Source organism: Cynocephalus volans, chromosome 9 (genome assembly GCF_027409185.1).
Source record: "Cynocephalus volans isolate mCynVol1 chromosome 9, mCynVol1.pri, whole genome shotgun sequence".
In the NCBI taxonomy this organism is placed as follows: Eukaryota; Metazoa; Chordata; class Mammalia; order Dermoptera; family Cynocephalidae; genus Cynocephalus; species Cynocephalus volans.
The window spans coordinates 3,667,734-3,693,015 of NC_084468.1; the positions used below are offsets into that span (position 1 = coordinate 3,667,734).

General features: G+C 59.0%; 1 protein-coding gene across 2 annotated transcripts; it reads right to left on the reverse strand.

The window, feature by feature from the left end:
- Positions 1-1,257: 1,257 nt before the first annotated feature.
- On the reverse strand, positions 1,258-24,855 carry CPZ (carboxypeptidase Z). Of its 2 annotated transcripts, XM_063108670.1 has the most exons (11): positions 24,765-24,855; positions 19,608-19,640; positions 17,716-18,090; positions 15,062-15,274; positions 12,572-12,768; positions 11,847-12,008; positions 10,992-11,150; positions 7,694-7,829; positions 6,408-6,547; positions 2,275-2,374; positions 1,258-1,625 (listed from the first exon to the last, which is right to left on the reverse strand). In XM_063108670.1, exons 1-11 carry the CDS (start codon positions 24,853-24,855, stop codon positions 1,258-1,260), a joined length of 1,974 nt encoding a protein of 657 aa, XP_062964740.1. The 2 variants fall into 2 exon arrangements, with proteins under 2 accessions (XP_062964740.1, XP_062964741.1); XM_063108671.1 differs by lacking the exon at positions 19,608-19,640.
- Between the last annotated feature and the right edge of the window lie 427 nt (positions 24,856-25,282).

The window sequence follows — 25,282 nt, forward strand, 5'->3', positions numbered from 1 at the left end:
AGGACGGTGCTGGTTGGTGCTGCTGCCGTCATGCAGTCATTCAGGCAAGGTCAAGGCATGGCTCAATGTGGGTCCCCGATTTCATGCGGAGCATTGCCCGGGCTGGAGTGCTGGAGATCAGGGGCCCAGTGGCGTGCCAGGAGCAATCAAGGAGCCCACTGATGGCAGACAGTGCCCTCTGTTACAGGCTGGACTATGTCTCCCAAGTCCCCATGCTAAAGTCCTAATCCCAGTAACTCAGAGTGTGACCTTATTTGGAGACAGAGGTAACTAAATTAACATGAGGTTATTAGGGTGGGCCCCAATCCAATATAAGGAAATGTGGTCACAGAGACCCACAGAGGTAAGACGACGTGAAGAGTCAGGGAGGAGCTGACTATCTACAAGCCGGGCAGGGAGGCCGACAGGACCAGGCTTCCCATGCCTAGCCCTCGGACCCTGGCCTCCAGACTGCGAGACAACGAATGTCTGCTGTTCAAGCTGCCCAGGCCGCAGCGCTCTGTTACGTGGCAGTAGCTGGCTAATGCACCTTCTTGGCCGGCATTCTCTGAGGAGGCTACATAAGTCCTTGCTCAGTAGACAGACCCTCCTGATGGTGAGAAGGTGGACCAGGAGGGGTACGTGTGGGGAGCGTGGGACCACAGAGTCCCTGGGCCTGAGTTGGTGGCATCACAAAGATGAGGGAGTGGCTAAGGAAGACCATCCCTGAGTCAGGGCCCCATGGGAGTCTGGGTGATGCTATGAGGCCCAGGCTCCAGGCAGCTCTGCTGCACTTGAGGCCGTGACCCTGACTTGGGGTCATCTGCTGCTCCTCCTGTCCAGGCCCCCCACCTTTTTCCTGTGTGCTCCTGGACACATGACCTTCAGCTGCAGGATCTAGAGCTTGGCCCTGCTGTGGCCTTGCACTACCATCCCCCCGCACACACACAGCCTCAGTTTCCCCATCTGCAAGGCTGGTTCAAAGCCCCGTGGTCTGGGAAGGGCCAGTTGGCCCAAAAGGCCCACACAGAGGGGCGTGAATCCCAGCCCTGTCACTGGTCACCTGTGGACAGTGGGGGCAGCTGCCCCAGCTCGTCTTGTGGCAGGCGCCTCCTACACGGGGCCTTTCAGAGGGTAGAAGGTGAATAAAAACACTTTAATAAACTGCAACGGCTTTGTGGGATGTCTGTGGCAGACGAATCAAGAGCCAGAAGCCCGGGACGCGGAGGTGGGCTTGGGTCTCCACGGCGGGGGCAGGGGGCGTGAGCTGGGGGCACCCTAGTACTTGAGCAACCAGCGTGGCCTGTGGGGGCCCAGCGATGTGAAATAAGACCACCACCAGGGCTTGCTCCCACTGGCCGAGGGCTGCCTGCGTGCCCCGAGGGGCTCGAGGCCGGGCTCCGTGCTCTCTCCCTGGGAACCAGCACCTCCCAGTGGGTTGCGGAGCCCGGGCCCAGTTCTCCGCAGCCCATTAAGGAATTTCTTTGGTCCCATTTTCAGAGGCTGGAGAATGAAGTCCACGCGGCCAGCCCTCTTCAACTGGGCAGGGATGGTGACTTTCTTGATGACCTTGGAGTAGCCAGGGGCTTGGGCGATGACGATGTGGGACCCTGGGGGCAGCAGCCTCCAGTAGTCGCCGTCTGGGGCTGTGGACAAGCAGAATAAAATGACTCTCCTGGGGCTGCAGACCCAGCCTCAGGGTGATGGGTGATGGATGGGGGAGGTTAGCATGAAGGGAACACAGACCCCAAATGTGCACTTGCCTCTGCATCGGCGTGGAAGGGCCTTCCCACCTCTTCTTCCTGTCCAACTCCTATTCATCCCTCAAAACCCTGCCTGGGCACCACCTCGTGACCATCCCTGTCTCCCGGTTAGCAGGTCCCCCCCTGTGGACTGTGTCTCTGCTGGGTAGCACACATCCCAGTGCACTGTGGTTTTTAATTGGCTGTGAGACATCTGAGGGCGGCCAGAGCCCACACTGGGCTGGACACAACAGCTTATCCATGGGATACGAACCTTGGGATATAAACAAAGAGGCTCATGGATGGAGCTAGCTCCCCCTGTGATCTTTGAGAAGGTGGCATCAACTCAATCAGCAGCCACGGCCCGAGCTCACTCTTCCCTGGGCAGACGCAGTCCCCAGGTTCTCACCACCCTCATGGACCAGGAGCCTGAGGGTGAATGGTGCCACCCTTGCGGAAACTGGGCACACTGGGAGCACTTGAGGGAGCTGCTGCCATTATACCACCAGCTGCGGCAGACGCGGGGCCCGGGTGACAGTGAGGAGGTGCTCACCTGTGGTGATGTCGTGACGGATGCCTTTGACCGAGATCCGGGCGTTTTTGACTGGCTTGCCGAATTTATCCATCACCACGCCTTTGATGCCTCGGTGCACCTGAGGAGGCCAGCAGAGGCGCAGAGATGGCCTCTTGCTCTGTGATTCCAAATATGTCACCCCCCTCTCTGGGCCTCGGTTTCCTCAGTTGTGAAACACAGGTGACTGGCAAGCCCCTCTCTGGAGTGTCTCAGCAATCAACCCTAGCACGTTCTGCATTCGTGAATGACCCCACAGTTCTGCCCAGGGGTCTGGCCAACTCCACCTCCCAGCCATGGGCCTTGGACAGAAAACCCTTTGCAGCCCATCTTCTGCCACATCTGATTCTCTCCCTGCCTCCCTCGCCACAGTGGGGGTCCACTGGTTCCCTCTGAGCTGACGCTCCCTAAGGCAGTGCTGGCATTGGCGAGGTGACAGCACTGGCAGGACACCAACCCACTCCCCAACTTTGGACACACGGCCTAATGTCAGCACCATTTCCCTGTCCAGCCTGGGTGCCAAGGGAGGGCAGGACCAGTGCGTATAGAGAGCCATGGCAGAGCCAGCGGAGGGCACATGTCCAGCGTTTACACACCCAGAAGCTGCACTTTCCAAAAGGAAAGCACCTCCCAGAACTGTCCGATCCCATCCACAATTCTCCTAAGAAAGTTGACAACACACCAGCCAAATCACCCTTGCTCTGCTTAGCGGGAAAGCTTGGGGCACACGGGAAAGCTTGGGGCACACGGGAAAGCTTGGGGCACACGGGAAAGCTTGGGGCACACGGGAAAGCTTGGAGCACGAAGGTCACGCCTGGGGAAGGGGGCTCGGGACAGCGAGGCTGTTCTCTCGCCCAGCGTGCTGCATGGCGCTCGGCATGGAGGTCAAGGCCACCAGGCACAGGGCTCCGAGCTGGCCCTGCCGTGCTGCTGGGGGCCCACGAAAATGGTCTCATTTCTTTTAAAATCAGAAGATAAAAACAAACTTTTAGTTAGAAGAGAATGTGTCACATATACTCATCTTGATGCCAACACAGTCGTAAAAATATCTTTTTTAATACTTTGTATTGAGGAGGAGGTCCCAGAGGCAAAAATGCCCCTGGCGCTGAAGGTCATGATGCAGCCCTGGCCATGACGTGTCCCTCTCACCTGGCTGAGGGCAGGGTGCCCACGAGGGGTTTGTTTTTCTCCAGGCAAGAAACCGACTCTGCCCCAGGACTCCTGACTCAGACAAAACATTTGTGCCTCAGTTTCCTTGACTATAAAATGGGTGTAAGTAAAGCAAAACTCAGTAGGTCCTGATCCTGCAGGACTGACCATGCTAAATGCACTGGCCTCAGATCTCAGCAAATGTATGAACTCGCCTGGTACCCATCTTCACCCCGAGAAACTCGTGGTTAACTCAGCTGGTCACACACGGCGGCCAGCCGTGCAGTGGGACTCAGACCCGGCAGCTCCTAAGTGCTCTCCAGCGCTCACACTCAGCCCTCCAGCACCACGCGAGGCTGGGCGAGAAGGCAGCCCCAGTCTGAGCGCTCCACAAATCAGATCTATCACATCTCTTTTGTCTCGGCCGAATCCAAAGTGTTGGAGAGAATTCAGGTTTGGGAGCACGTGGAGCCTGGGATGAGCACAGCACGGGGGTCTCTGCCCTACTGACGGGGTTGGCCACCGCCCAGCACTCACTGCCCTCTTGGGCTTGTGACCACTCCCTGGACATTTTCATACACATTTTACTGCTTATTGAAGGTGAACTCGTGAAACCACCTCTTGTAGATGCTTATGTAGGGGGAGGGGTTGAAGCTGACAAAATAAGGCTTTGCTGGGGGGTAGGTGATGGGGATAACCGGATGGTTTGAGAGGCCTCCGCACCATTCAGCAGTCTGTGGCTCCTCTCCACCTGCGGGTGGCACCAGGGCCCCTCTGCTCAGAGCCCCCACGATGGCTTCCTCGCCTGGCCCACTGCTCTCCCTTCAAGACACAGTGCACACTCCTCTTCCTCCAGGAAGCCCTCCCTGATGACTGGCCACATCAGGGGCCTCCTCCAGGCTCCCACACCCCTGGGCTTCCTCGGACCCAGCGCTGGCCTTGCTGTGGTGTCCCTTCTGCCTTCCCCACCCCCGCTTGAGGGCAGGGGCACACAGAAGCCCTCGCTCAGTGTCTGCTTGCACGGGGTAGACCTGGTCCTGGCCCTGCTCTTGGGCTGAAGGGTCATCTTCATGCAACACCCGGGAGGGGAGTGCTCCTGCAGGGAAGGACAGATGGCTGTGCCGCCCCCTGCCCCCCGAGCCAGGGCGAGGCAGACACCCGCCCAAGGCCTGGTCAGGATCACGATGAGAAAAGCCCCAATTGGCCACGACAGACTCGATCCTTATCAGAAGGCAGCGCCCGGCTTTCCTGGGGAGTCGTCGTCTCGGGAGCCGGCCGAGCGTGCTGCCCAGCCCTCCGCAGTATCGCGCTCGCCATTAAATCTTCATATCCCAAGACTTCACGTACAATATCCACAGAGCTATGCCAGCTCCACTTAAGGCTCCTTAAAACTCATTTTCACCAGACAGCCGTAAAATGAAATGAGCATGGAGGTCTGGCCAGAGCCGTTATCAAATGATGAGACTTACCCCAAGGAGCAAGAGGTCACTGGCAGAGCCATCAAGAAGAAACTCAAATGCTAATAATGATCAATTATCTGGGGCTTGTCTTTTTCCTTTTGCTGCTGCTGCTCCAGAGAAGCTCTGCTTGGTTCTTACCTGGAGGAAGGTTCCTGATCTTTCTAGAAAGGAGGATTATGGACAGCACAGGGGTTTCGGGACAGGCAGGTCTGGGCTCAGGCTCTGGGAAGTCTCTGGGCCACTTGGACAAGTCATGTCACTCCCTGACCCTCTGTCTCTTCTTCTGGATGTCTCCTAGCCACTGTGATCTGGGAACGCGAGTCCGTGCATGGCCCGGCAGCTCCAGGCCAGCACCCTCCTTCCTCTGGACCCTGTCTATAAAATGGGGCAGCCCCGTCTGCCATCCAGGACTGGCATCAGGACTCGATACCAATGTGGGTGGGCGCCAACTGTAAAGTGCAGTGCACTTCTACCCGCTCACTGCAGCCTTTGGGCTGTCCTGTTTCTTTCTGGGAGCCTGCTTCTTACTGGGGCATCTGTGCCAATGGGCAATTCGTGTGATTCTTGAAAATGCTCGGGGGAGAAGTCAGCAGAGGCTTCCACAGAACCAACATCATCTTCCATGGTGACCTTCCGAGCCCCTTGCAGAGTCCCACAGCTCCCACGCAAGCCATGCAGAGAGAGCGGCCGCCATGGAACATCTAGTCTGACCCTGACCTTAAGTTTCAGGGAGACCTTGGCTTTCTGGGTCCAGTAAGGGTCCTCACGCACAGCCCACATGCCTGTTTCTGGTGACCTCAGCCCCGAGACAGCAGTTGCCCCTGTCAGGCTGCCCCTTTCCCTCCTCCCCAGCCTCTGACAGCCCCTCCTGCCTGTGCCCTCCCATCCAATCTGAGGCCACATGGACACCTTGCTGCCCAGAGCCATCACCTCTGGGCGTCACCCCATGTGGTGACCACCTCATTCCCACTGCCACACACCTCATCCCAGCCACAGGGACCCTCGCAGATCTCAAATGTCCCATGAAGTTCTAGCATGTGCCACCCCCTCTGCTGGAAGCTCTTTCTGTCCTGTTGCCTCATTTCTCCGACTCCTTCAAGACGAAGCCCAACGGCCACCTGCTCCAGGAAACCCCCATGGCTTCTGAGGCTGGGTCAGGTGCTTTCCCTGGGCTGCCCTGGCCCCTGAACTCCCCTTATTTAATTGTGCCCCTTTAGGCCATGAGATTCTTGCTCATGAGGACTCTGACATATGCTCCCTGGTGTCCCCAGCACGCCACCACGGCATGTGGGAGGAGAGGTGGCCACTTAGTCTTGGGTTATGAATGAACAGGCACTTAAATCACAAACAAGTGAAGCACAGTTGCGTGAGTGTATGGGGCAGTGAGGCCCCCCCCACAGGGCCCTGGTCGCAGAGATTGAGGGGGCCAGGTGTGTCCCACCCCACCCTAGGCCCCAGCAAGGCCAGAGCATCGAGGCCAGAGCAGCGAGGCTGTGGGGAGCTCACCATCTCCACGAAATTCAGGAGTGATTCCTTGTTGTGCTGCCAGAGCATGTAGAGGGCCTCCTCGGGGGGGAACTTCATGCAGCCCAGCTCCACTGTGATCTCAAAGCAGTTGGTGTGCAGGTAGTTGAAGTCGGACATGCCTGGGCACAGGGCGGCCACAGCGTCAGGCCCAACGGCCCGCATGGAGGGGGAGGCGAGCACTGTGGCATCCGTCCACACTCGCACCCCACACCTGTTGTGTGCCTGGATGGCTACGAGGTGGCTTGTTATCCCTACGTCACAGATGAGTGGATTGAGGCCTGGGGCATTTAAGGGCCTTGCCCAATGTCACACAGGAGGAAGGGACAGAGCTGGACTCTGGACCCAGGAGGTTTGGTGGCCAAGTGGCCAGGCCCAGCCATCCCCCTGCACTGTCTCTCGTTAGGTAAAGAATGAGCTGGTTTCTAGTAGAGAAGCTGGTGGCAGGTGGCGCCACACAGGCCATGGCATCCGACTACTGGCCTTGAGGCCCCAGGAGTCTGTACTCCCAGTGACACTAATGTCTATTTACCTAGACACTGTCCCGACCACAGCCCAGGGAGAAGGTTTATCATCTCCACTCCCCAGGGAGCCCGCGGGGCCGGGCGAGGTTGGACAGCAGCCCTTGGGCTTCTGCTTTCTGAGCTTCCCATCTAGCAGGAACCGTGACCACCCTTGAGCCAGGCCTGGGGCCCACAGCACCAAGGGGCAGCCCGTGTGGGGAGCAGCAGGAGCCCCTGCGCTTGAGAAGCCCGGGGCCTCTGTGCGCTGGGCACAGGGGTGGAGGCCGGGTGCGGTGTGTGGGGCCCGGCCCAGCGAGAGCCCGACAGGGCAGCCCGCATCGCCCTAACGCTGCCTTCACCAGGGCAGCTTTAGCAATAAAAACACAGATGCCAGTTAAAGGTGAATTTCAGGGATACAGCAAATAAAGCTTTACTGTAAGTACAGGCCACGCTTATTCTTGTAGGATACGTATGTCCCATGCCCTGGGACACAATATTAAAAATTCCTTCATTGTCTCTGAAATTCCAATTTACCTGGGATCTGGCCTTTCATCTGGCAACCCTACTTAACCCCTAAAAGGCCAAAAAGGATTGATCGTGAGTGGAATTGTGAAATGTGCATGTTCATGAGCTCCACTATGGAAACTCACAGGCCCAGCTCTTCCACAACGGTTGCATGTCACGCTTTTCCATCAAGACGACAACTAAAACTCAAGCCAGCCCACGCCTGACTTGTCCCGCCCCCGCCCGCTGGCAGGGCCGCACCTCCCGTGAAGCTGTACCAGTCTGCTCCATTGATGACACTCCCCCTCTGCAGGAAGTTGCCCCCACACCTGTTCTCCGACCTGTCCATCATCATGGGGTGGACATCGGCGTAGGCTCTGGCCAGCAGCTTGAACACCTGGAAAGGAGACCGAGAAAGGGGTTGGGGGCTCTGCAGGACGCACTCAGAGCCGTGGGGCAACGGGCGAGAACAGGCCTCCTGGGGGAGGGGCTGCCGGGGTCACACCCACAGCACACGCAGGGCACAGCATGTGCACAGACCCGGAGCTGGGCCACAGGCAGAGGGCACAGCAAGAGCTCAGGGCAGGGGTGGTGGGTACACGGGGCAGTCGCGGAGCCCCTGTACACCCATCTAGGGAATATGGGTTGCCTCTTGAGAGGGCCACACTGAAGTGACTTCGGCAGGGCATGGGGAGGCCCGATTTGCAGTGTGTAAAGCGCCTCCACAGCCTCACAGCGCACAGGCCACGGGAGAGTCTGGGGTTTGTCGGAGGGATGGAGGTAGGCGGCATGTTGTCACAGACTGTCTCCTAAGCAAACTTTGTCTACGAACAGGCATCACTCCATGTTCCCAGGGCCAACCGGCGCCATCAGCAGCTGGGCCTCAGCCTGCAGGAAGCCCCTCTCCAGCTGCCCCACCTGCCCGGCTGCCAAAGCCACGTGTAGCACCCACTGCAGTTGGTAGAGGGACACAGGACACTCCCTGGCACATTGGTGTGTGGCCAGGACCCCAGGTGGCCCCCTCCCCTGCTGGTGTCCACCAGCCCAGAGCCGTCCCATATCGGCCCCTCGCCTGGGGCAGGGTTCACAGGTCCCCTCCAGGTGGGGCCTCAGCTGTCTGTAAGTCCCAAGCCGGGCATGGGGTCTGGCCCAGGGTAGAGGCCCCCAAGCATGGGTCAGATGGATGACTGGACCCTCCTGCACAGCTGGGATGAGTCTGTCCTGGGGAGGAGACCCTCTGTCAGAAAGGGAGCAGGTGGGGCAGGGAGCTGATCCAGGCCGGTGCAAGGGGTCACACAACTGGGTTGGGGGAGGTTGGGGGTAAGTTCGGCATGGGCAGGGACAGCGAGGGCCTGGCAGGCAGGACAGGGCTGAGCTCAGGAGCAGGATTTTGGCAGAAGGGGTGGGTGTGGAGCTGTGAGAGGCAGCTGCAGTCAGCCTGGAGGGCCGTAGACTCTGCCCGAGGTGCTGGCTGTCATCTGCACAGTGCCATGGAAGTTTGGGGGAGGGTCCCTTGGGACACTCTAGTCAGCCCCTCTCTGCACACACACACACACACACACACACACGCACGCATGCACACCTCTCCTGGGACTCTGGTTTCCAGAGAGACCACCACCGGCTGCAGGGCTGCATGATTATTGATCAGTGATTGATGGCTGTTGGGGCAGTGTCATTTTTTCTGACTCTGGTGGGACTCATTGAGGTGAACTCCCCCCGCACCCGGCACATCCTCATATGTCTAGCTCTGAGGGAAGAGATGCTGAGCCCAAGCGGAGGGGCTCCTGCCACTTGAAGACACCGGCCTTGCCTCTGAGAGCACAGGGGTGCTGAGGCCAGGCTGACAGTGACCACCAGCCAGCCCTGGGGGCTCCGTACTGAGCTCTGAGCACAGAGCCTGGTGTGTGCTGGTGGCGAGGGTCAGGGGGTGAGGGGGTGAATGAGTGAGAGGACAGACGCAGGCAGGACACACAGGCTGGTAGACACAGGCGCTGTGGGCTCAGCTCCTTTGGGTCTCAGGGTAGGCAGGGTGCTGGCCTGGACCCACTGCTTCATGCCCAGGTCCCGCTGCACGGCCCGCCTCTGAGCCCTTGTCACCTGTGCCTCCCACGCCCATCCCTGCCCTGCAGCCAGAAGGAGCCCACCTCCTCCATGGGCTCCACTGGGAAGGCGTCCTCACCTGAGAAACGCCCTCCTTCAGCCCCAGACCAGGCTGGGGTTCACCCCTGACACACGCACACACACACGTGCACACACACATGCATTCCCTGAGTGCCCCAGCCTCTTGGCAGCCCTCTGTCATGGCCCTGGCCATCTTGTCTTAGCCAATTTCTGGCTCTATCTTCCACCATAGACTGAGGACCCTCAGAGCAGGGACCAGTCCCACAGTGGCCCAGGACCTACGGCACACAGGGAAGGGACTGGGGGAGGCAGGGCTGAGGTCCGGGTGGCCGAGCGCGGGGCCTAGCTGTGCCCCTGGCTAGGTGGCCTCAGCAAGGAGAACAGTGGTGTGCAAACGTCGCCAGCAGGGACCCTGGTGCCTACCACTCACCCTTTCAGGACGTGTCCCTCCCTCCCTGCCTTTGCTCCAAATGCCACATGGAAACTGCCAGGGAAGGTCGGGCTTAGGGAGGTCGAGAGCAGCCTGGCTCTCGGCCTGTGAGTGACCCCCCCAGGAGGCCTAAGCAGTGACGACGCTGAGAGCTCAGCCCTTCCCAAGCCACCCCAGCTGGTCAAGGCCTCCACCTTTCAGTCGTCCAGGAGGGGCCGTGGTGGAGGGCAGGACTGGCCTCTGGGGACGGGGGAGGTCACCTGGGCAGTTCTGCAGTTAAGCTCCAGTGCATGGCTGTGGGCTGGGGCCCATCTCAGGTCACATCCCCTCCCTCGGCCTCAGTTTTCTCACCCATAAAATGGGAAGGGACCAACTCCCACACCCTTCCCAGAAGACCAGCCTGCATGAGCTTCAGTGTTGGGCACAAAGAGGGACCAGTCAGGGCTGGGGGCCTGCAGACAAAACTGGGGGGGGGGGGGGCGGGTCTGCCATCATCATCGTCCCATCTCCTGCTGGGCTATGAACAGGTAGAGAAACTAAGGTCTGGGGAGGGGAAGGCCTCGCCTAAGGGCCCACGTGAACAGCGGGGCCAGAATCCCTCCCTACCCGATCCGCTCACCACTGACTCCCAAGGAGGCCGCAGGAAAGGAGGGACGCAGGCAGGAGCCGCGCGGGGGCCATGCGCGCTGCAGCACCGCCCTCTGCCGGTCAGGCCCAGAACTGATACTCCCTTCGGGTGGTCACTCAGCCAGGGTCCCGACCCCAGAGCTCCCAGGGAGGACACAGACAAGGGCAGTGCGGCCAGCATAGGGGAGATCAGAGGACGGAGGGGCTACTTCCAGCTGGGCTGGAGGGGGTGCCCGGCCCTGAGCACAGGGGCTCCTAAACGTTCAGCTTCCCTGAGTTCAGAAGGGGACAGGCGCCAGCTCTGAGGGGACCTCCACACCAACCCCCTCCCCGTCCCCGTCCCAGCTCCTGCCCTGCCCCTCACAGCATGCACCCTCTCACCTTCTCATCAGGTGTGGGAGAAAACATCTTCTCCTCCTGGGGGTGTTTGGAGAAGTCGAAGGGGTAGGACACCACCAGGTCACCCCCGTGGAGGCTGGCCGAGAGCACGAAGGGGACGGTCCGCATCCACTTCATGACCGCCTTCGTCTCAGGGGCCACCTGTCCAGTACACAGCAGCCGTCCTCAGGGTTGGGCATTCCTCGCTGTCAGCTCCCGGCCGTGCCCACGGCATCCACAGCCTTCCCCAGGCCCCCGGCGCCCCCCTTGTCCCTGAGCCCTGGCCACACTCCTGCCCAGCCTGTGGGATTCCACTGAGGCACCACTGAGCTCTCTCACATGCCAGTCCTTCTGCCTGGATTTGTCTTCCCCGCCTCATAGGGATGTCACCCCCTCCAGGCAGCCTTCCCGGGCCCCCAGGAGGAGCAGATGCCTCCTCAGGGCTTTCAAAGCTCATAGCTGCCCTGTCCCTGCACTGAGCAGGTGACATTAGTTGCAGGTGTGTCTGCCTGGGGCAGCCCACTCCTCAGATGAAAGACCCGCCTGTCTCGCTCAGTGCCTGGCATGCATCATGTGCTCAGCACATGCTTGACTGTAAAAAGTCTCCTCAACAAAGCATCGTCCAGGCCAGGGCAAGGATGGCCTCGAAAGGACTCAGCACCTACCCTGAGCACCTGCCAGAGGCTGTTTTCAATACGTCATTCCCTGAATCCCACCAACAGCCCAGCGAGGAATTATTCCCATTTCACAGATGGAAAACTGAGGCTCAAAGAACTGAAGCTCCCCTGCCCTGGGGGGAAGGTCCCAGAATGACCAGGGATGCCTCGGTGGGGTGGGCGCAGGCAGCACGGCTCCTACCTTACCCCACCAGTAGTGCTGCGGGATGGGCATGTGGTCGCTGCGCACGCCGCGGGCCTCGGCCAGCCGGTAGTACTCGGACGTCAGGTCCGGGAAGTTGCGGTTCAGGTCCAGGTTCTGCGCATTCTGCCTCCCACTTGTCCACCCATTGTAGCCTGCACCCTGAACACACAGGCCATTCCCCAATCAGAGCTGGCATACCCCACCCGACCCCTTCCAGAGGGAGCCCGACTGGGCTGAGGGTCGCAGCAGGGACAGCAGCGTCTCTCTGGCTTCGTGGGATGGGCTTGCGGCACATCCAGCCAAGCTGCCCTGACCTCTCTCCCATCTCTCAGCCCCTCCGCTGATCCCCCAACCTCAGGGCCTTGCACAGACACTCCTCTGCCTGGAGTGCCCCCAAACAGTAACCTCCGCTGCTCCCCCACCTGCCTCAGGCACTGCTACAACGTCACCTCTTCCGAAAGCTTCCCTGACCCCCAGCCAGCATTCCTTTCCATCATAACCTCTACTGTCCCATGCACCACCTTGGTAATACACTGTGGAATTAGTGCAACACCCTTTCCCCTGCCCCCAGAACAGGACTTCGCCGACATGGACACCTGATGAATCCTCCACCTTGCCCAGGACAGTGGGTGTGTGTCAGCACTAGCAAAAACTACTAGTAAACGAGGAACGAGGGCGTGTTGGAGGCAGAGCCCATGAGACACGGGCAGCAAGGAGCTCACCTCAGCGGCGGCCACCTCATAGCCATCCGGGTTCATGGAGGGCAGCAGGTGGATGCGGGTGCTGTTGAGCAGGCGCTGGATGCGGGGGTTGCCCAGCAGGTACTCGGAGCACAGATACTGGGCCAGGTATATGAGCATCTCCCGTCCCGCCACCTCATTGCCATGGATGTTGCCGATAAGCTTCACCTCAGGCTCCACTGGGGGGAGATACAGTGACTTGGGGCATTGTCCCAAAGCCCTGGTGTAACAAGAGGCTGAGGTTCCCCTCTTGGTGAGGGTGACCAGATGTGTGGACCAATTCACACTTGTTTTGAACCAAGCATCTCTGTTATCATGAGGTCCATCAAGGTCATCACTTTTGTTGAGCTAATTTCTTATGGTTAGCCATAATTATTATTATGACACATCAAGGATATTAATAACAACATCTGGTATCATTGATCCATGTGGATTTCACTGATAGCCACTATTAATGTTGTGTAACAAGTCAAGGTGCATATTGGTGCTTAGCTGGGAAGGAAGCTTGAATGAATGAATAGATGGATGGAGGGATGGGTGGATGGATGGATGGTTGGATGGATGGGTGGCTGGATGGGTGGATGGGTGGATGGGTGGGTGGCTGGCTGGATGGATGGGTGGATGGGTGGATGGGTGGATGGATGGGTGGCTGGCTGGATGGATGGATAGGTGGATGGGTAGATGGGTGGATGGGTGGATGGATGGATGGATGGGTGGATGGGTGGGTGGATGGATGGATGGATGGGTGGATGGATGGATAAAAGAATGGAGGATGGATGGATGGAGGATGGATGGAGGATGGATGGATGGATGGATGGATGGATGATGGACCAGTGGGTGGATGGATGCATAGATGAGTGGGTGGATGGATGGATGGATGGATGATGGGTGGATGGATAGATGGATGGGTGGATGGATGGATGGATGGATGGGTGGATGGATGATGGACCAGTGGGTGGATGGATGAATAGATGAGTGGGTGGATGGATGGATAGATGGATGTTGGGTGGATGGATGATGAGTGGATGGATGGATGGATGGATGGATGGATAGATGGATGGATGGATGGATGGATGGGTGGATCCATGGATGGATGGGTGGATCCATGGATGGATTTTGGGAGGGAGAGTGGACTGGGACCTGGCAGCCTTACTAGCTATGTGACTATGGACAAGTCACCCCTCCTCCTGAACCTCACATTGCTTGCCTGGAAAATGGTGTCTCCCTCCCCAGCTGTGCACAGCCCAGGGACCTGCAGGTGTGGGAGTAAACACCAATGTCCTCAGACTCCACACCACATCTAGATGGGTGCAGCAGGGTGGACTGCAGTGTGGCCAGATGATCTGACCTCTGATGGAGGATAGGGCCTTGGAGCTCCTGGTGGCCACGTCGCTCAGGACGATAGGAGAACTGGGCTGAGGTGGCCACCCTGAAAAAGGTACCTGAGTTGATTACCCAAGAGGAGGTACATTTTTCAGTAACTTGTGAGGACTGAGGGTCCACTGGAGCAGCTGCTAGATGGATCCTGTTTAACTAGCATGGTCATGGGGACAGGTGGGCGGCCGACAAGGACAAGGAAGCACTTGGGCTCGTTGGTTCTCCCAGATGCCCTGGACCTGGCCTCTGTGCCCCGAATGCTCTCAGTGCCCTAGGAGGGGCGTGGACTACACAGTCACCCCATGACCAGCCTGAGGGGCTCCTTTGCAGCTTCGAGTGGCCCGCACATTACAACTGCAATAGAGTTTGATTTCCTGATCTCCCTGCAAGAAGACAGCTACGAAGGGACGATGAAATCAAGCATTTCCCACACTGACCTCTCCCGTCTCAAAACAGGACACCTAAGCCTGATGGAGATGGACGCGAACTTCGGCTTTTAAAATGAAAAAACTGCTTTTTCATATCACCCTATGGAATCATGTTTCTGGTGAGGTTTGGAAGAGCAGAGACGAAGTGACCAGGACTGAGGGCCACACAGACCTGCCTGGGGTCTGGCGCGCGAAGATAAGGTTGTAACATGGTGCAACACATAGTGCACGGTCACGCTCCTCACCTGTGCGCGGGTCTCGGTGCTCCTCCCTGACCGGTGCCGCCACATCCCCGGGGCCCTGCCCTCCCCCCAGTGTCTGCCATGACTCCTGGGCTGCGTCTCTCTCTCTCTCTGCAAGCCCAAACCCCTGCACTGTCTCCTGTCTTAAATTTCTTGTTTGGTTTATATCTACTCCATCCCCGCTAGAGCAGAGTCTCCATTATTAGGCAATAATATTATCTCCCCACCCCCCAAATTTTCAAGTAAAATGAATATTCTGGGGACATCCTCCTTTTTTCGTACAGCAGATCCACATGCCCTGTGGGTTGTGGCCGTGCACCAAGCAGAGCCCCGAAGCCCTCACCCCACCCAGTAACCCCACCCCCCTCCACCCCCGGCTTGTGCACCGCACGGCCCAGCGGCCCGGAGCCTGCACAGGCACTCACTCAGCTGGTGCTGGCCGGGGCGGTCCGAGAACTCGATGACCAGCAGGTCCTTGCCATCGAAGCTACGCCCGATGCTGTAGGTCTTGGCCACGTGGGCGCAGCGAGCCTCCGTGCGCTTCAGCACGCGCACCATCTGGGCGTAGGAGTGATGAGCAAAGCGAATGAAGGTGGGTGGCAGGCCCGAGGGCGGCGCCTCATCAGCCTCCAGGCCTCCTGGGGAAGTGGACGAGCTGGGGTCAGCCTGTGGGCCACCAGGCACTAGGCCACAGCTCGGGCCATGCCGCCCACCCACCCACAGATAGTCCTGCCTCTCCTCCCACTGCCCGGGGACGTGTGGCCACTCCCAGCACCCTCCCACCCATCCCCACTGCACTGCAGCAACCTGGGGGTGGAACCCCTGTGTCTCCCTGGGATGGCTCTCTGCCGATCTGTGTTTATGTTTTTAATAAAAATTCCCTTTATAACACATATAAGAGTATCGACAGCCAATAACAGCCCCCAACAGATGTTGCACAAGGACACAGTTGGTACTGTCATTATGAATGAAAGCAGTACGTAGTTACCTGGAGAATTCCTACAACACACAACAGTGGAACAGGAAGGAAGAGGCCTGTCTACAGGACCCTCCACTCAAAGAAAGCCCCCGTGCGGTGCGCCGTCTCCTGATGGCGCGTGCTCTCCCTGACTGCCCAGCCTGCCCTCGTGCTGCTGCTGTTTCGTCTTCTGCCTTCTGTACTTGGCATCACGGTGTAAACAGGGTCCACACCATCACGAATCAGCCAGGAAGTTTTGAAAAGCTACCCTTCTGCTGTCGTGATCACTTCCAAATGTTTGCTGTTACTACTAACACGACAGTGAGTGCCTCCACCAGGAAGGAGAGAAGAAAGCGGGGAGGAGAGGGGTTCTGGATGTTTCTCAGGGCTATCTGCAGGCCCCTAGCTCTCCTGTCCCACTCACTGGAGCAGAAGCACCTGAGGACAGCCCTTGGCGTTCCTCCCAAACAGCGGTCTCGCAGTCCTGCCCACAGAAGCAGGCAGGCCCTGCAGGCTGGTCCTGGGGGCCACAAAGAGTTAACACGTCCCCCAAATGTCTCACTTGTCCTGTGGTTTTGTTTCTGCTCAAAAAGGGAAAGAAAACAGACGGAACCAGCAATTTGGTGGTGGAGATACCCAAAATAATCTCCCTCACGCCAACTTCTTGGCTTTCCCAGGGCAGTGGCTTGGCCCTTGGAGCTGTCTGGCCTCCCTCCCTCCCTCCCTGGCCATTTCCACCGTCTGGTCCCGCCTCTGTGGGGACTGAGATCCCTTCACACGGGACAGCACCTATCTGTGGCAAAGAACCTCCCACCGCCTGCTGCACCCCGCGGGCTGGAGTCAGCCCCTCTCAGATGAGAGCCTGAGGCCCTGAGGAGCACCAGGGTCGGCCCTGAGCCCCCACACAGCCTGGGCCCCAGGCTCGCTGGAGCCCAGCCCAGGTGCATGTCTGTGACAGCATCCCAGCACAGAGCCACGTACACAGCCGGTGCTCAACAGCTGCTTGCTAAATGAAAAAGGCAATCCGTCCATCAGTGCCTGGCCCAGGTCACTCCAGCCAAAGAAAGACACTGCACCACCAGCTGTGCCGGGGCCCCCGCTTCCTCACGTATAAAATGTGGGTGGGGCTGAAGCTCAGGGTGAGTGGGCTCCTGTGCGGCTCTCAGGACCAGGACCATGCTGCCCGTATGGGACACACAGCCAGGACCAGCTGCCCCACACCACCCTGACGGCACACACGGCCACACACAGCTATTTCAATTTAGGTCTAAACCCATCACAATGAAATCAACTGCAAACACCAGGTGCTTAGTTGCACTTGCCACATTCCAAGGGCTCAGGACCATGTGTGGCCAGTGGCCACTGCTTGGATGGCACAGCACAGAACATCCCATCACACAGACAGTTCCACTGGCCAGACTGTGCACCTCACACTGGGTCTCTGGTGACCCTCTGCTTCTCATCAGCTGGGGTGGACCACAGACTAGAGGGGAAAGGTGCAGACAGCCACAGCAGGGCTGGTGCCCCCCAACCCCAGGCTCGCTGCCCAGCGCCCATAGAGCCGGTCTGCACACCTCCAGAGATACGTGGCCCGCTGTCCCCAGGGCTGCTATTTAACCTCCACTGCTTTGTCCTCATGAGAAGCCAATGCTTGTCTCTCCGCAGCCCCTCCCACTGCTTCCACTGGCCCCCAGGCCCTGCTTTGAGGAGTCCGCTCCAGGCCAAAGTCCCCTGTGTGATCTTTCAGGTCCAGCCCTGGGCAGTTACAAGGCTCTGCCTGGCAGGCCTCCCGGGGCAAGCACCCTGCCCACCCAGACCAGGCGCACAGCCAGCGCACACAGACGCAGCGGCACCCCAAGCCCAGCCAACTTCATCTGGAGGCTCCGTACAGGGCCTCGCCTGAGGCACTGTCCCTACTTTGACCTTTCCACTCGCACCCTGCCCCAGACCCGGCTCCTTTTGTTGGGGGGCTCGTCAGCAATGAGCTGCCCCCACCAGCAGCCTCCGACCTGCACTGTCGCACTGGTGGACAAAGCCAGGTGGTCAGTGCTGCTCGCAGTCCTGACCGAGTCCTGCTGCTCACACCGCCCACTCCCCAGAGCACCCCACAGGCCTCCCTACCCCGAAGATGCTCCAGGGGGTCGTAGCAGCCCTCTTCCTCAGACGCAAAGTAGTGGCAGCAGTCGAGGAAGTAGGGCCAGGCCATGTCGATGGCGTCGAAGGCGGGCTGGCAGGCCTCCCGCAGGCCCTCGCAGACGTGCCGGCAGGGCCTACGCTCCCGGCCGCCCTCGCACCGCGGAGCCAGCACGGTGCAGCCCAGCAGCCGCAGGTCGGGGTTGCACTGGCCCTCTAGCAGGTGATGCAGGACGCTCAGCAGGAGGTACTCGGAGCTGGACTCCACTGCCGCCCGCGACCGGTGCTTCAATGGGTTGGGGAAAGCGGTCAGGTTGTAGGCGGTGTCCCCACAGGTCTGGAGCTGCAGGTCCACGCAGATGGCTGGGAAGGCAGGGCCAGCAGGTCACTCCCTCTCACAAGGGCCCACACCGTCAGACCCTTGCCAAGGGCCTGCTCCGCCCAAGTAGACCCCACCCAGGGCCAGGGCCTGCAGGGGTGTGGCATCCACAGTCTGGCAGGGGAGGGGACTAGGACAAGGGCTACTTTGGGGGAAGCCAGGGCCTGTAGGAGAATCAGAGAAGGCTCCTAAGCCTGACTGGGCTCAGCTACCCACCAGCGACTGAGCCCAGCCCTCACGTGTGCACAGTGGGGACAGGAAGCCAGCCTGCCGAGGGCTCGCCTACCCTAAGGCCCAGGAAATAGGCCGACAGAAACAGCGCAACACCCCCCTGAAGACGCAGCCCCAAAGCAAGGGAGTCCCCAAAGCTGCGCCCTGCTCAGATATCTCTGGGAGAACAGTCCCTAATTGGTTAGTCGGTTCGGGCTGGGGCTTAACGAGAAGGCTGAGTAGGGACCGCTGCAGCTTGACTAGATTGTCATGGCTCTAAGCACAGGCAAGAGGAGGCACGGTCCTCACTGTCCCTGGGCCTCTTCGTGCTTGCTCGCGGGGCTATTTGTCCAGCCAGTGAACAGCTGTAAACAGCGATGGACGGGCCTAGCCGCCCCATCTCCGAAGGCCCTCCTCTGCCAGGCAGGGCCCTCCAGACCCCTCTGGTGCAGACCCGTGTCCCTGCTCTTCACTCTCGCCCCTGTGTGCCTCTCCTCCTGTCCTCGGTCAACTTTGCAGATGCAGCATCGCATGGCACATGTCATAGGACTTTGTCACTTTTCCATGTCTGAGATTGGAAAGGACTGGGCTGCTTCTGCTCAGCGTTTCTCTGCTCAAAATGTTTTATGTGTCATTGACTTTTGTATTGGGAAACATTCTTCCTGATTTTTTAAAAGTCTAGTCCCTCCACTTAGAATATGCCAGATGCCCAAATCTGGCAGAGGTGACCTGAAGAAGCACTTTGCTCTGAAAACAGACCCGGCCTTATCCTGAGCACTTCACATAGTCCGGACCCCACATAACTTTCAAAATCATCCTGTGAGGTCACTTAACAGAAGAGGAGATCAGGGCGCAGAGGGAAGGGACTTGCCCAAGCCCGCAGATTCAGCAGGTGCCCGGTACAGAGCTGATGGTGGAGACAGGACAGTGACCGGGGGGCACACAGCACATATCCATGCAAGGCCTGGCCCCAGCCATCAAGAGCTGACCCCGGGGGGAAGGGGTGCTGAGCAGGGAGGTGGGGGCAGATGGAGGAGTGAAAAGAGAGTCCCTGCAGGGGCTCAGGCGGGCAGAGCCAGGGTTGGAGCCCCCGTGCCACAGAGGCGGGGTCTGGCCCTTCTTGTGTCTAATTTCTCCATGGCCCTTTCAGATTTGGTTGGAGCTGATTCATGGGCCAAGTTACACATTATCTGCTTCGGAAACCATGGGCTCAACATTTTAGAAATGCTGGGATAGCGTGGACGGGCTGCAGAGCTGCTGTGAAACAAAACGAGGGGAGCTGGTACCAGACCGCTGTCCTCAGCTGACGGCCTGTGGCACCCACCTAGAAAGAGAGACGGCAGCTGTTAGGGACACGCAGCCCATACAATGGGCACTGGTGGTGACTCACTGAGAACTTGCTGGGTGCCCTACCCACCCTGCCCTCCACAGCTCTATCTCATTCAGTCTTCAGAGCGGCCCTCCAAGGGACATGCCACAGTCACCCCCGCTTCTCCAGTGAGAAGACTGGGTCTCAGAAAGGTCACACGGCTTGTCTAAGGCAAAGAGCCAGAGAGCGGTGCAGGTTCCACAGCATCCAAAAGCCTGGGACTGAGCAGCGGTGTGCAGGTAAGCTGCCCTCCTAGGTGTAAAGGCTCTGACTTGTAGGGTTGGCAATTGCCACAGTGTAAATGCTTCCAACGTGGCCAGTTTCAGCCTTCAGCAGTTTAACAACCAGTTCTCACAACGTTCCCGAATACTTAACAATCAGCCCTGGGGAGCCTGCACAGTGGCTCCACCACACCGCTGACTCTGACCCTGCAGTGTGCAAAGGCCCCCACAAGCCAGTCGCGGGCAGGCTCCCTGCCCTCCAGAACACCTTGCAAGAGGTTTCTTCCCATCTCTAGAGTTTGGGACCCTCTTCCCATAAAAGAGGATCAACACACAAAACTATCCTTGCAATTGTGGCGTTCCATGGGCCCTCCCCGAAGCCCAGACACAGGGACCCAACAGTAAGACCCCTGGGAAGGTCAAGTAACACCAACGCAACGCCGCCTGCTAAGTTTCATGTCAGAGGCAGGTTCCGGGTGCTCTGTGAGCGCCAGAGGGAGGGATGGGCTCGGAGACAGGGAGCTCGGCGCCAGAGCGAATGCTCAGCTGGCACTGGAACACGCCTGTGCAGAAGTCCGCCTGGCCCGGAGGGGAAGGGCAGGCTGGGTGGAGGAGAGCAGGAACCCAGGACAGGGGAAGTCAGCAGTAGGTGTGGAAGAGTGGGGGCTGGGGGGAGCCCAGGAGGCGGGGAAGCGGGCTGGAACCAGAGCGAAAGGCCTCCCTTCCAATCCTGTAACCACTGGGAACCCAGGCCTGAACTCGGAGGTCGGGAAGGTGGGGCCACTTTCAGGAGGTCCCCTCAAGCCCTGGGGGTGTGGAGAGTTGGCTTGAGTCAGCAGCCAATACCAGCTCCCCAAATGGGGACCAACGGGACAGGTGGACGCTCGTCCCGCTCTGCTGGCTGGGCAGCTGCCTCTCTAGGGAACCTCCCGGGGCTCAGCTTCCACACCCTGGATGGGGCAACCAGGTTCCCCAATCCCTAATCCGACCAGCTCACAAGCTCACCTGGCAAGGTGACACTTAGGGCACCATGACTCCACCAGGTGCTCATAGGATAACACCGGTTCCCACCCTCATAACCAGCAACAAACAAGATCCACGCGAGCGCTTTTCTGGTGTAGAGCTGGGTGTGTGCCGCGGCCCACGGGAGGGCACCTGCCACCCTGGGGCTCCTCTCCCTCCTTGTGCCATCCGAGTGGTAGGAGAATACTGACCGTGAGCCACGAGGACAGAGGGGGCAGGGAAGAGGCCTAGCACCGGACCTAGACAGCTCAACCCCACCCTCGTCACGGCAGGGAGACCCGAACAAGCCGCTCTTTGTGCTTTTGTTTCCTGTTTTATTTGGGGTTGAATGTAATCACTTTGTGAAGATGTTGTGAAGGTCCTACAAGATGACCACGTTTGTGCCCAGCCCAGGATCTGGCATGGGGAAGACATTCCACAAATGACAATGTGTGTCATTACTGTCACTATCTCATACCAGCCTAGGACACAAGCTGGAGGATTCCATCTTGTTCCAGCTGGCACCGCTGGGGAAACACCGGGCAAGAGCATAGTTCTCCTAAAGTACCTGGGCAGTAGGGCAGCCAGCCTTGACCCCACAGAGAGGGCTAGTGTGCCCACCCACCTTGCCCACGGGTCCCCACAGTGTGTGATGGGACTAGCACAGCTTGGTAGTGAGGGAGCCTGAGTCCACCCCAGAGGGCAGGGGCCGTCTGCTCCCATGGCACGTGGGCAGGAACCTCTGTGCACCCTCCTGTGGCTCACATGCCGTCACAGTCCTCAGTGCTCCCAGATGTGTGATGTCACCACTCTACTCAGGCTGCACAGTGAGCGGGGGAAGCTGCCCTCATGACCCTCCCACCAGGCCTCGTGACTCCGTTGGGGTTCACAAGTGGCAGCAAGTAGCTGGTATCTGCTGACCTGGTCACCAACCACTTCCAGGGAGGCCACTACATGTGAGACAGAGATGGTGGATTAGTTTTCTGGGGCTGCTGTGACAAAGCACCACAAACCAAGGGATTGAAAGTGACAGAAATTCGTTCTCTCCCAGCTCTGGGAGGCCAGAAGCCTGAAGTCAAGGTGTCGGCAGGGCTGTGCTCCCCCCGAAGGCTCCAGGGAAGGCTCCTTCCTGCCTCTTCCAGCACCTGGTGGCTGCAGTGCTCCTTGGCTTGTGGCTGCATTGCTCCAGTCTCTGGCTCTGTGGTCACATGACCATCTTCCCTGTGGGTCTGTGTCCAAAGCTCTCTCTTCTTCTAAGGATACTAGTCATTGGATTTAGGGCTCACCTCAATCCAGCATGACCTCATCTCAATCAGATTTTATCTGCAAAGTCCTCATTTCTGCGTAAGGCCACATTCGCAAGTATGGGGTTAAGACTGCAGCACATCTTTCATGGGGGACACGGTGTCATCTGTGACAATAAGCCAGACCCAGCATGTGCTGCTCTGGCCACGGTGGCATGGAGGAGGGGCCCAGAGGGGTTGTGCAACTTATCCCAAGTCCACACAGCCAGTTATGCAATGACATTGGGCCGTACCCAGCTGGCTTGGCCTCTCTGGGCCTCCGACTTTCACCCCTAAAGCAAGGGATGGACCAGTTGACCCAAAGCCCACACTCTGTCCATCTCAGCACCCATGAAACACGGAGGCTGGGGTACCAAGGTGGCTTGTTTATCCACAATGCTGTTCCTTCCCCCACAGACACATGGAGACACCCCCAGACACTTGTTCTCCTGCAGCCCTTAAAACACAGAGGGGATGAAAGACTGAGTCCCCAGAAGGCTCTAAAACCAGACCGCCCAGTGCGGCAGCCACGAGCTGCATGTGGCTACTGAGTGTTTGAACTGCGGTGAGTCCAAACCACTCTGCGCTGAAAGTGTGAAATACACACCGGATTTCAGACTCAGTACTAATGAAGGAATGCAGAGTATTCCACTAAGGGTGCTGACAAAACATTGGGATATTTGGTATACACTGGGTTAAATAAAACTTGTAGGTAAAATTAATTTCATGTGTCTCTTATTGCCTCTTTACTGTGGCTACTAGAAAATGTAAAATTATAGATGTGGCTGGCGTTATATTTCTGTTGGATGGCGCTGGTCTAAAAGCTGCTTTTTGGCACACACGACCGTGACGTGTCTTGACCACGAGGTGGCAGCATTCTTCAACCGAGGCTCGAGTTTGAACTCGATCCCTCCCCTGCTCTTAAACAGACTATAGCTGTTCCTCCTATGCAGATGAGAGACCCGAATGAGGTCAGAGAGGTCAGGCCATCTGACCGAGGTCACACAGCACAGAGGAGGAGTCAGGATTTGAACCCAGAACCCAGACACTAGGAGCAGACACCAGGCTCCCATAATGACTGGGAGTCCTGTGCCAGATAAGGGACGAGGCAGGGGGGCGAGAGTCCAGCTTGCTGTGAGTCCCTGGGACACATCAGACAGGGACACAGCAGCCCTCAGATACAGGGCCTGGACTCAAGCTGCCAGCCTTTCCACTTCAGTTTGCAGCCTGGAAAAGGCACTTGACTCCCACGCTCATCTGTAAGGAGGGAAGACTGGACTCAGGAAGAATAAATCCTTATTCTAGAAACACTTGCTGCTGCGGCACTCAGCGCCAGCCAGGGACAGCCTGCGCTGTCCGGAGGAGTCCAGTGGAGGGGGACTGCACGTCTCCCTGGGAGAAGCGCAGGCCAGGGAAAGCTTCCTGGAGGAGGGGGCCATGGTGCCAACAAGCCTGTGAGTGTAGACATTCTCTGGGATCTCAAGAGTCCAGAAGAGAGGCCACCCATGACACAGTGCAAGTTCCAGCAGCGTCCCACACATGCACCTGTGCTCACACGCACACGTGCACGTACGCACACATGCTCCCTGTCTGCCTGGACCCTTCTGCAGACAGAGGGGACAGGTACAGGGGTAGGGACAGAGGTGGAGAGGACAAGCCAGGCTGAGAGAAGAAAAGGAAACAGACGGGCCTCGGCACACTTGAGGGGCACTTTGCTCACAGCACGTCCACTCGGCAAGTTCTCAGATACCCACAAACCCCAGGGCTTGAGAGATTCCGAATCTGACAAACCCAAACCCTCGAGCCCAAGGGGACCCCGGCCCTACAGGAGCACAGATGTTTGCCGCTGATAAGGACGCTGAAGATGGGACTGGATGCATCCCCCACCTTTGAATCACAGGGAAACTGAGGCCCAGCTCCTAGAGGGGAGGCATGACCAGGACCCAGCCCAGAACTCCAGGCCGCCAGCCCCTGCCCAGTACCCCGTGACCTCTTAGGTCAGGTCACACACACAGGCACAGCCTCGCCAGAGGGTCCTCGGGGCCCTCCGTCTCCCTTCCCCTGATCCCTCCAGGAGGCTTCCAAGCCCTCCTCCCAGAGAGAGACTGCAGCCCCCGCCCCCAGCCCTCTGGACCCACTTCCGGAGACGTTGTTGTCCACATCACAGCCCTGGGTTGGGAGGGAGGGGTCAAGAGTTGGCCACCGGCCAGAGGCCGCCCCATTCCTGGAAGGATCCGGGGACCTTGGACGGCTCTGGCCCTGCAAAGTCCTGGCACCTGCTCGCTGGGACCCTGTCTGCAGGGGCACCCTCGCCTGCTGTGCCCCAGCTGGCAAAGAACCTCAGCCCCTGGCCAGGGCACAGCGTTCCTCCACTGCCCCAAGCTGCCCCCTGCGCTGGGCCTTGGGGTCCCATTCTCTAAGCACTTAGAGAGCCCCGTGTCTCCTCCCGGGCAAAGGTCACTGTACTAGTCCAAGTCATTTTGGGGACGTTCTCGCCCGGGCCATGGGCACATGACTGACGGGGAGAAAGTTCCCGGGTCCCCTGGGGCGGGCGCGGGGCGTGTGGGCCTTACCGGCGCGGTCCCGAGCGGGCTCACAGCTGGGCCTGGCGGTGGCGGCGGCCACCAGGGCGAGGAGCAGCAGCGGCGGCGGCGGGGACGGCATGGTGGGCGCGGCGGCGGGCGCAGTGATGTGGCACTCGGGCCGCGCGGCCGGGCTCCCGCCCCCGGCGCAGGAGGGGCGCCCCGAACGCCCACGCGCGGAGTCGGGTTACAGCGGCAGCGCCACGAGCTGCAGCGGGACGCCCAGGGGAGCGGCCGTGAGCGCTGCCGGCCTCCCTGCTGATCTGCCCGAAACCGTGATTGGGGGGACAGGTCGGGGGTCGCAGGGGAGGCAGCTGGCAGCGAGCCGGGCCAAGTCATCCCGCTCTGGACCTGGGCCAGATAAGGGAAGTTAAGGTGCTCCCCCCACATCCAGACCCTTGTCCACACACGAGTGCACCGGGAGGGGTCTTTGTGGAGGGACACTTTAGGTACCAGGGAGGGCCAGGTGGCTCCTGCGTGGCCTGGGGTGACTCCCTACTCTCTGAGCC

Excerpts from the sequence above, each read along its gene's own strand:
- CPZ (XM_063108670.1), bottom strand. The coding sequence starts at position 24,855 with ATGCCGTCCCCGCCGCCGCCGCTGCTGCTCCTCGCCCTGGTGGCCGCC. Across the intron at positions 12,009-12,571 it reads ATGAGGTGGCCGCCGCTGAG|GGTGCAGGCTACAATGGGTG; the intron begins GTGAGCTCCTTG and ends CTGTGTGTTCAG. Across the intron at positions 7,830-10,991 it reads CTCCCACACCTGATGAGAAG|GTGTTCAAGCTGCTGGCCAG; the intron begins GTGAGAGGGTGC and ends TCTCCTTTCCAG.